This window comes from Columba livia, chromosome 1 (assembly GCF_036013475.1).
Source record: "Columba livia isolate bColLiv1 breed racing homer chromosome 1, bColLiv1.pat.W.v2, whole genome shotgun sequence".
Classification (NCBI taxonomy): Eukaryota; Metazoa; Chordata; class Aves; order Columbiformes; family Columbidae; genus Columba; species Columba livia.
Window position 1 is genome coordinate 508,104 of NC_088602.1, and position 10,732 is coordinate 518,835.

Here is a 10,732-nt window from a genome sequence, read left to right on the forward strand (position 1 = left end):
TCAGTGTTCAAGAGCACCTGTGCCTCCTGATGGAGTGTAGAACAGTCTTCTTAGTAGTACCTGCTGCTGCTCTAGTCACCCATGAAGGGTCCTATGTGCAAGGTTTTGTGCACTAGTGTCCTGGTTTTGTTAAAAGCAAGTTTCTCTTTTAGTGAATTTAACTGTCAGCTAAAGCCTTCTTATTAGCTGCATTTTCCTGAAAACCAGATACATGTTTTGGTAGACATAGCAATGGAATGCGAGGTCACTGATAAGGATGGATGTACATCCCATGAGAGGGGCAGCGAGAAACAGGAGACCAAAAACTGACCAACTGAAGTATTCCATCACATTCATGTGATACTTCATATAAAAGTGGGAGATCACGAGGATCTTGTCCCTTTTCCTTATGGCCGACATTAGGAGAGGATCTGGCGAGTTGTCCCTGCGAACTGAGGCCAGTGACAGTCTGAATCCAGCTCCGGTTGGCTGCAGAGTCCAATCCAGGACCTCAGGTGCCAGCTCTGCAGTTGCCGGGACTTTCAAGATTGGTTTTGTATATTTTGTATTATTTTCTCTATTTTTATTAGCAGCATTAGTAAAACGTTTTTAATTTTTCCAACTCTCTTCTCTTGGTCCTTCTTTTCCTCCCAGTCACCTGTGCTTAGGGGGAAGAGGGGAGAGTGTGGGCTAAAGCAGAAAGGGGGAAGAGAGGGGGTTAACAATACATCTCCCATGGTTTATTGTCACCCCGCAATCAAACCTCGACAACGAGTGATTTACCTTCTGCTACTCCCTTGTGTAGTGAAAGCACACGTGTTCAAATTAGAGATCTCACATCGGCACCTCCCACTGGAGGGATCCCAGGGAACTGCAGTGGGAACAGCAAACACGTCCCAGCGCGTGGCAATGCAGCCACCTCAAGGATGAAGACCACAATACATGACAACCAACAACAGGGCAAGAGTTTAAACTGAGAGTAAAAATGAAAGACTGCTTGTTTCTTTCTACTTATAAAGAAACAGATTTATTTTTAAAAAAGGCAAAGAATATAAAGTTTTTTAATGGATTAAGGGAAAAACTAGATGTGAACACTCTTCAGATCTGTATGTTTCATTATAAAACCCTATTGTACAACATCCTTTTCCAGCATCTTTAACCTTTTTCCAAAATATGAAGTGATGCCTCCATCCTTTGAGATATTGAAAAGCTGTCTAGACACCGTCCTAGGCAACTGGCTCTAGCTGGCCCTGCTCGAGCTGGATGGTTGGACAAGATGACCTTCAGAGATGCCTCCAACCTCATCCATTCTGTGATGGTGCAAGTGCACTTTGCTTTCAGACCTTCTTCATTGGCCTAACAGCTTGTTGTTTTCCATCATAATAAGAGTTTTGTAGTAGTGTCCCACTGGTAGAAGAGTAGTGAGAATCAAGGCAGAAAAGGCTGCCAGGTACTCTGTTTTACGGGAAATACCTAGGAAGCATTAAAAAAAAAGCTTGAAAACTGAAGATCTTGAGCTCCAAGCATGTGTGAAGTCAAAGGTGCGAAACCCCTTCGACATGGAAATACCACTTCCTTCAGCTTGGAAGTATAACGTTTATAATTGTTTATTTTCTCTCTTGAGAGGCTGTCATTTTATTGAACATAATTATTATCTAAAATTATTTTCACAATTTTTGCCAAAAAAAGTCTGAAGATTTTCCAGAGCGTTTGCTACAAGGAGGCTGAGCTGTCTCGACTGAACACCCAATAGGTCAGAACAAGCCCACAGAGGTTGTCTTATTCTGAAGTGCATTTCTGCATCTACAATGTCACTTGCTGTAATTACTTTACTTAGAGATTGTTGTTACAGCCAAAGTTTCTGACAAAAAATTTGCTAAAATGTATTTGGAAAGTGAATCTGGCACAAGCGGAAACTACGAATTAACTAAATAATTAAAAAAAACCACTGCAGTGTTCACTAATCTCTGCCATTGTTATGAATGAGATGGAAACAAAGAGGTGCAATGTCAAGACTATTTGCTGAGCCACTTTTCCTTCCATTATGCTGTCTGTTGTGTCAGGGTTGGATTTGCATCATTATAGTAGATTCACTCCAAGTTTGCTGAAGGTAAACACTCTCGGAAGGAGTTCACAACTGTCATTTACTTCTTCCCTTGTGGTAGCATCCTCAGGGTCTCCTACCATCTGCCTTGTGCCATACAGAGGACAGTCCTGCCCAAAGACTCCGAGTGTAAAACAAGATGAGTTGGTGTGACAATACAGGACACAGTGGACAAGCACAGGTCACTGGGCAGTTCTGTCACTGTGTATGTGAATTAAACTCAGGATCCGCCTCTGTATCTGTTTGGTCCTCACCCCGTAGATGATGGGGTTGAGCACAGCAGGCACCAGGATGTAGACATTGCCCATGATGATATGGACCAGAGGAGCCAAGTCCTTCCCAAACCTGTGCACCACGGACAGCCCAATCAGGGGCACGTAGAAGGCCAGGACCACGCAGATGTGGGCAACACAGGTGCTGAACACCTTGAGCCTCTCCTTCCACGACGCCAGACGCAAGACGGACTTGAGGATCAGGATGTAGGAGAGGCAGATGAGGATGGCGTCCACCCCCATGACCAGCAGGATGGCGGTGAGGCCGTACACCACGCTGGGGGTGGTGTTGGCACAGGCCAGGTTCATCACGTCCTGGTGCAGGCAGAAGGAGTGTGACAGCGCCCGGGAGCCGCAGAAGGGAAGGGGCAGGAGGAGCAAAGGCAAAGGCAGGAAGAAAACGACTCCCCTGGCCATGGCTACCAGCCCTATTTTTGCTGTCGTGGCGTTGGTGAGGGTGGCAGTGTATCTCAATGGGTGGCAGATGGCCATGTAGCGGTCCACAGCCATGGCCAGCAGGACTGTGGACTCAATGGCCGAGAGGGTGTGGATGAGGAACATCTGGATGAGGCAGGCGGCAAAGCTGATCTCCCTGGTGTTGAACCAGTAGAAGGAGAGAACCCGTGGCACCGTGGACGTGGACAAGGCCAGGTCGATGGCCGCCAGCATGCAGAGAAAGAAGTACATGGGAGTGTGCAGGCTGGGCTCCGTCTTCACAATGAACAGCACCGCGCAGTTGCCTGTGACCGCCAGGATGTACATGGAGCACAGCAGGATCGCCATCCAGAAATGGGCAACCTCCTGCCCCGGGATGCTGGCCAGGATGAAGGAGGACGGGCTGAGGTCAGAGCTGTTGGGGAAGGGCATGGCCCGCGGGGTGGTGAGTGGTCATGCTACCCCGTGGCACATCCTCTGCTGCGAGGGAAAGAGAAACAGCGGCTTTATAAACCCTTTCCCACGACTGCGAGTCCCATGGGGCCGTGCCTGTGAAATTCCAGGGAACCTTATGGTTGCCATGCGGGTACAGGGAGCTCCTCTCTTATTTCTTTAGCCCATTATGGATGTATGCAACAACATATATAGCCACAAAATGGTGGCATTCGAATTTGAATAGGAATTACTAGAATTCTCTTAAATGTCAAACTTTGTAAAAATCAACATTTCAAATGATAAACCCAATGGCTGAACTTGTTTTCTTTTATTTTTAGAGGCAAAATTAACAAAAAAAAAAATCAAAACCAACCAACAAACAAAAACGCCAAAACAAAACCAAAATGCACACAAAAACCCAAAAACAAAAACAGACCAAAAAACCCACACAAAACCACACACACACACACACACAAAACCCAACCAACCAAACAAAAAAATGAGGAAAGAAAAAACACACCACAAAGAAACTAAACATATTTATCATGCTTCCTATTAAACTTCAGTTCTGCTTGAGTTTTTCTGCCTGTGCTGTGCTGTCCTGTCGGAAATGTACTCAGCGAAACTTGTTGTGCTGCTTCCCATTTCCCAAGTACTGCAGATGTGCACAGTAAGACGTGCACATTTATTTCTTTGCACACAGATAATTGGATTTTCATCCTTTTGGCCTGAAAACACATATGGAAATATCAGAATATTTGTTCACTTTATTCTGTAAACTTTCCAGGAGGGCTGTGATCCAAGGAGAATGGTCGGGAATACAAGCAAAAGCTTTTGTTTTTGGCACCTTTCTATTCTCATATTGGGGTTTAAAAGGTGTTGGGATGGAGCATCAAAGGCTCATGCAATGGGTGTGTAAGAGCCTAGCCTGGTGCAGGGGGGCTTGGGATGGGCGTGCAGACCCTGTCTGACCCCCAAAGAGAAAAGGGGGGCTCAGCTCAACCCCTGGATAGCCTGGGGTTTCATCCCTGCATCCTCTTGGATAAGGAGAAAGCCAGTGACCAGCACTGGAATAAACCCACCACCCTGCATGGACAGCATGAGGTCAAGCACATCACTCTCTGCAACGTTACTGAGCTTTCTGATTATTTCTTTCATGTTCTATCCATGTAAAACAAGGATGCAAAATGTTTTTATGGCAAGCTCTGGAGGCTGTTAATACAGCTCTTTTAAAAGTAACATTTGGTTGTGAAGATGTTGGGTTTTTTTTACTGCCCGTCTGTGGTGAAGCCCTTATCCTAAAATAGCTATCGTGATTTATTTCCATGATGTGGGGTTTTTCCATCCTGAACCTATAACAAATAATACCCGTACTCCAGCTTTTTATACGAAATTTGCAAACAGCGTAGGTGGGCTTTTACTGTCAAACTGCCTGAAAGCTCATCTAGTAATGAAATTTTCAGCAAAACACTGACATTAAGACACAGGCTGAATGAGCAAAGTGCTTCGGTAACTGCCAACAAGCATCTGACTGAGCCACCTCACCTGCCAGCCTCTGAAGCGTAATTACCGTGTGAGTCTCATTGTAAATATCTGCCATCCTATTCATCTCTTTTGGGAGAATGTGACTGTGAGAGATAGACACACAATGTAAATAAACCCTGGGTGTTTTGGTTCATCTGCAGTTCTCTGGCATCAATAAATGCATCAGTGTTTTCAGAAGTGACAAATGATGTTGGATTGGTGGTGGGATGAAGACCAGGTACTGAAAGGGTTTGCTTTCTGTAGAGATGAAAACTGGATCCGTGTCTTTAAAAACAACAGTAAATGCAGATTTATTTTACTGTGGTGATCATCCCACCAGCGAGCCCCAGTAACTGTGTTTAACAAGAGGTCGGCACATCCAGACGGTAAAACCAGCCAAGCCAGAGGACCAGGAGCAGCTGATCTCATAAACATTGACCAGACTTGTCCCATGGAGCTGAAATTGGTCTGAGACCAACTTCCCAGGATGGAACAGGCAATGGGACAATCTTCACCATCTGAATCCATCTTTCTGCTTCCCCGCCGTGATGTGGCAGTGAGAGGGGAATATATATATAGTTATACACACACCTCCTCAAAAGCCCTTTAAGACATTATGAATGCGCAGCTATTTTTCCATATCATCTCATCAGAAAAAGTACACATGAAGCCAAACTATCACTTCAGAGGGAAAAGAGAATAGCAAAATTAAAACCACAAGGCATCACTCAAGTTCAAAGCATTTTTAAAAACACAATTAAAACTTCATCTTAGTTGATGGTTTGAACAAATACATTGCTGTGAGGTTTTTGTTTGTGGTGTGGTTGTGGGTTTGTTGTCTTTTTTTGGTTGTTTGGGGCGGGGGGGGGGGTGTTCTTTTTTTGTTGTGGGTTTTGGGTTTTTTGAGTGTGTTTGGTTTGGGGTTTTTTGAGTTTGTTGGTTTGGGGGTTTTCTTGGTGTGTTTGTTATTGTTTTGCCCCAGCTGTCTGTTCATCGCTTGTAATCAGAAAACCTGTACGTAGCTCTGCTGCTATTTTATAAACATGCCCAGGTCCTGGCTAAGTCAGTTGCCCTGGACAGGCACTTGCTGCATTTGGACTCACACAAGTCACACAAGCCTGTACCAAAGTGAGCAGCACATGGCTGGAGCCTCATCCCACCACCATCCACACTGTTAAACCATTCTTCCCCTCCAGAGACATTCAAATGGAGGTGGCAGGAATGGCCTTCCTTCTCCCTTCTCCTTCTCCTTCTCCTCCTCCTCCTCCTCCTTCTCCTTCTCCTTCTCCTTCTCCTTCTCCTTCTCCTCCTCCTTCTCCTCCTCCTCCTCCTCCTCCTCCTTCTCGTTCTCCTCCTCCCCCTTCTCTCCTTCCCTTTCCTCTTTCCCTTCTCTCCCTCTCTTGTTCTGTCCCTCTCCCGTTCCCCACTTCCCCTCCCATTCCCATCCTTCTGTCCTCCTTCTCTCCTCAAGAGATGCCCCTGATATACCTCACACTGCTTTTCCTGTGCCTCATAGGAAATAAATCCATAGGCAAGTACTGCAAGTGATCCCACAGTACCAAGTGGGGAGCTCAGGGCACCACAGAACAGGAATCAGCAGCTTAAAGTGGTTCATCTATCTCTTTTTTTCTCTCGCACAGATGTTAAACTGCTATTAAGTTTCCCCTTCACAGAGGCAGCCGCAAAGAGTTTGAACATACGTTCCTAGAAGACAGTACCTTGTATAGAGGTTCCCACATCTTGAGTGTGTTCTCGGCACCCTCTGGTCACACAGGCTGGGAAGCAAACGGGACAGCAGATGAATCTCTGCTGAAACAGGGGGATGGAGACGCACCCAACGCTCTGCAAGCCGCAGCTCCAGCTGTGCTAATGGATGTGCTGATGAACCTCCCACACGTTTCCTCCCTGGCTGTCCCGCTCAAACATCTACTTGCTGTGGCACGGGCTCCTGGGGCTTCTGCTGCTCCAGAGAATGGCTGCAGCCAGTACGCACAGACGAGAAACTCTGGAAGTTTCCAAAATAGGAGCAGTGCTGCGCCAGGAGCCTGTGAGCCAAGCGGCTCTCCGGCAAAGCTCTTTTCTAAGCTTTTCTGCTGAAAGTTGAGTTTGTTCCCTTATGTTAATCTTTCCTCTAATAGCCGACTACCAGTGCCAGGGTGGACCCTGGATATTTTGAGCCAAGGGTTCTCCCACTCGGTGCTATCTCAATGCGAACGGGAACCCTGGGACATGCTGTGACAAGGCTGGGGCAAAGGCTCTGGGGGTGGTTTGCCAAACGCTGTTTCACCCTATGCAAGGTCCCACTGGGATCCTCAGCAAAATAACGAGCACAACACAAGTGGTGGCCTGGGAATGCTCCCCTTTCCCTTCCCCTTTCCGTTTTTTAATGGAGGTTTTCCCTCGTTATTCTTTTCTCTCTTTATTCTAGGTATATGTAGAATATATGTAGGTATATGTAACCTATATTCTAGGTTATAAGTAGAGCAGAACAGGAAAAGACACAAATCCTGGGTTAGACTAAGTGTGAAGTGCTTAGCAGTGGGCAGGAACAGGCCAGTTCTGGTGTGCAGTCCTGTCCCTATTCCCTCTGCTGCTCCACCCTTCCGAGGTGAACACCAGCCATTTCTTCCTGTCCGCCAACATGGTCCAGGCTGGCCAAAATTCAGGTTAACATCAGCAAAAATACAGCTCTGTAATTTGGACGCATGAAAGATTTTGGGTCATTGTATCATGCCTGTGGGAGGAAGCCAGACCAGGAGGATTGTGAAGCGTTTCTACAGGCCTGGCTGAGCCCCATCCTACAACAGAGCAATGAGATGCTGGGGGACACTGTCCCATCCATGGACTACCCCTGGAGATGTCCTCCCACCCCTCTGAGGGACACGGTACCTGGCAGATGTCCACTGGAAGATTGTAGTATGTGGTCCATACTGTCAGGAAGTTTAGCCATTCCTATTTTATTTTTGAAACCCCTTTTTGTTTCGGCAAGAGAGTCAGCTACACCAGACCCCCAAGCACCATCCTGATCCATAGATAATTCATACAGTCCTATGCTCGTCTACAGCAAATCCTGAAGATTTTAAGCAACTCCAAGCTAATATCTCTGCATTAATGGCTTCATTGAATCTTTCAACCATTTACAGCTAATAGATGTCTTTTATTGAAAATATTGCACACATACATTACATTCAATGCAAAACAATGGCTGGAACATTACACCTGGCAAGATGGTGAGGTTCAGCGACATCAAAAAGAGATGCAAAAGCAGCATTTTTTGCATAGCTGTACAAGTGTTTGGCACTTCAGAAACACAGATGAAGATGATGAAGATGAAGATGAAGATGAAGATGAAGATGAGAGATGAGCCATTTTTTTAGGAAGACTGAGATTGCTGTGAGCCCACTTAACAGGACCTGATCTGCAGAACATGCTCTGCACCCAGCCTGTGGAACTGAGCTCCATCTTGTGGGACATTTGCAGTTGAACAACTCATGACTGGGATATTCAGAGCGGTTACAAGCTCTTGGCCCAAGCCATGGCCTGTTGATCTTGCTGCCTGGTTAACGAGGCTGTAACACATGGTGAGGGAATGATGACCCCATGCAAAGGAGCCTGAGTGACTCTTACACACTATTAACTGGTTATTAGAGTTTGCATTAATGTGTTGCAGAGGTTCCTTGACCCACCCCATTGTGTGACTGGGAAAGACAAAGACATGCAGCCCATTTTTCTGTAATTGTCTCCCTCTAATTGGGGTTTCCATCTGTGTATATCATTGGCTTAATGCTTGTGATGTTCACAGGCTGCTGGAAGGCAGGAAAATGTCACGCTAGGAAGATCACAGCTCTGCGTTGAGGGACAGTGTCTGAGTGGATCTGCAGATCTTTCATTTTACAGGGACCCCCATGGACGGAGCACCGAGAAAACAGTCCACTAGCTCTGGCCAAGAAACCAGTGCACTAGCACTTTTTGGCAGAACCAGTGGAAGAATCTACCGGTTGGATTCACACTTCCTCCACAGTGCCCTGAGCAAAGCCTCACGGATATGGCTGGATTTTATGCTGTAGATAATGGGGTTGAGAGCAGGGGGAATTATCAGGTAGGTGTAGGCCACCAAAGTGTTAACCAGAGGTGGAAGGTTCTTTCCAAAGCGATGCGTCATGGATAGTCCGATCATTGGGATGAAGAACACTAGAACAGCACAGATGTGGGAGACGCACGTATTCAAAGCCTTGAGACACTCCTCCTTGGTTGCAAGGCTGATAACAGTTTTAATGATCAGGATGTAGGACAGCACGATAAAGATGAAGTCCATCCCCACTGTTGATAAGAGAATAATCATACCGTAGAAGACATTGACTTTTATATCTGCACATGCTAGGTTCATGATATCAGGATGGAAGCAAAAAGAATGAGAAAGCTCAGTCTTCCTGCAATAGGTTAGTCTCTTGAGCAAGAAGGGTATGGGAAGGAGGGACACCATGCCTCTCACTATGATTGCCAGACCTATTTTTATGACTGTTGTCTTGGTCAGTATGGATGAGTGTCTCAGCGGATGGGAGATGGCAATGAAGCGGTCAATTGCCATTGCCAGGAGCACAGAGGATTCAATGAAGGACAGGATGTGGATGAAGTACATCTGAGTCAGGCAAGCATCAAACCCAATCCTTCGCATATTAAACCAAAAAATGCCCAGAGTAGTGGGAAGTGTGCATAGAACCAAGCCCAGGTCAGTGACTGCCAGCATGGCAAGGAAGTAGTACATTGGTTCATGAAGACTTTGGGTCTTCTTTATGATGAATAGGATCATGCAGTTTCCCAAGAGAGCAATAAGGTAGAGTGCACAGAAAGGGATGGAGATCCAGTGGTGAAGGGCTTCCAGGCCTGGGATGCCCATCATGAGGAAAGCCGAAGGCTGAAAGAAGGAGCCATTCATTTCCCACGTGGTATGTGAGTCATGCTCCATCCCAGCTCAGCTCTCACATGACCTCTACCTAAAACAAACCAACAACAGAAACTCCACATAGTCGGGCTCTCCACTGAATACAGAACTGGGTAATGACAACCACCATATCCCTCCACCTCCCCTTCAACGTATGCAGCTCCACCTCCCCTTCAACGTATGCAGATGTCCCCACGATGTTCAGGACACTGTTTTAGTCACCACAGTGTCACATATGAATACACTCTTGGTTATCCATTAAACTACAAAATGAAGGAAAAGGGTGGATATTTTTTTCTTAAAACACACACACCAAACAAACAAACAAACAAAAAAAAAAAACGAAACAAGAGCAACAAAAAGAAGAAAAAAAAAATTAAAAAAATCTCAAAACAAAAGTGAAAACCCTCCTGGTGAGCACTGTGTTACTGTTGTCCCCAAATTGCACAGGTTGAGATGCTCTGTTAAGTGAGCAAGTGCTTTTTCTAGCATCATCACAACCCATACTAAGCTGCTAAGCAGCTGCTTTCTTTTTGATGCTAGCTGGAGACCGAACCACATGAAAATAGTGAGAGTTTAGCTCTGATTTCTCAGTTAAGAAATCAATATTGGAAACAAGGGACAAAATACAACAGCAAATCAGGCACTCAGAGGCCACTGCTTTCAGCTCAGGAGATGGCCACCAGGGTGAGGTGGATTCTTAGTGACTCTCACGTTCATGTTGTTGCTCATTTCATAATTTACCTTGCTACCATGTGAAGGGAAATAAATGAGAAAGACCCTGCTCATGTGGTGCCCGCAACTTTTCTTAACAACACGCAAACACAAGCCCAAGCACAAGAAGCTACAAGTTCAGAAGTGCTGGGAGGTGTCCATGGAAAGTCTCCGGGGCCAAATCAGAGGGAAGGGGCACAGGGGATCCAGTGGAGATTTTACACAGGGATCAAGAGGACGAGGTGAGTGAGGCTTTTATAGAAATCTAGCAGACGTCAGTTCAGCCACTGAGATGGATGGGGGTAGGAGCAATGCCCCAGGATAAGA

At 46.0% G+C, this 10,732-nt stretch overlaps 2 protein-coding genes across 2 annotated transcripts; both read right to left on the reverse strand.

The window, feature by feature from the left end:
• Positions 1-979: 979 nt before the first annotated feature.
• Positions 980-6,861, reverse strand: LOC102093394 (olfactory receptor 51E2). The gene is made up of 2 exons (XM_005507387.3): positions 6,468-6,861; positions 980-3,270 (listed from the first exon to the last, which is right to left on the reverse strand). Exon 2 carries the CDS (start codon positions 3,220-3,222, stop codon positions 2,266-2,268), a length of 957 nt encoding a protein of 318 aa, XP_005507444.1. The 5' UTR covers positions 3,223-3,270; positions 6,468-6,861; the 3' UTR covers positions 980-2,265.
• A 1,744-nt stretch (positions 6,862-8,605) lies between these two features.
• Positions 8,606-9,847, reverse strand: LOC102093213 (olfactory receptor 51G2-like). Its single transcript, XM_005507386.2, has one exon. It carries the CDS (start codon positions 9,713-9,715, stop codon positions 8,741-8,743), a length of 975 nt encoding a protein of 324 aa, XP_005507443.2. The 5' UTR covers positions 9,716-9,847; the 3' UTR covers positions 8,606-8,740.
• Between the last annotated feature and the right edge of the window lie 885 nt (positions 9,848-10,732).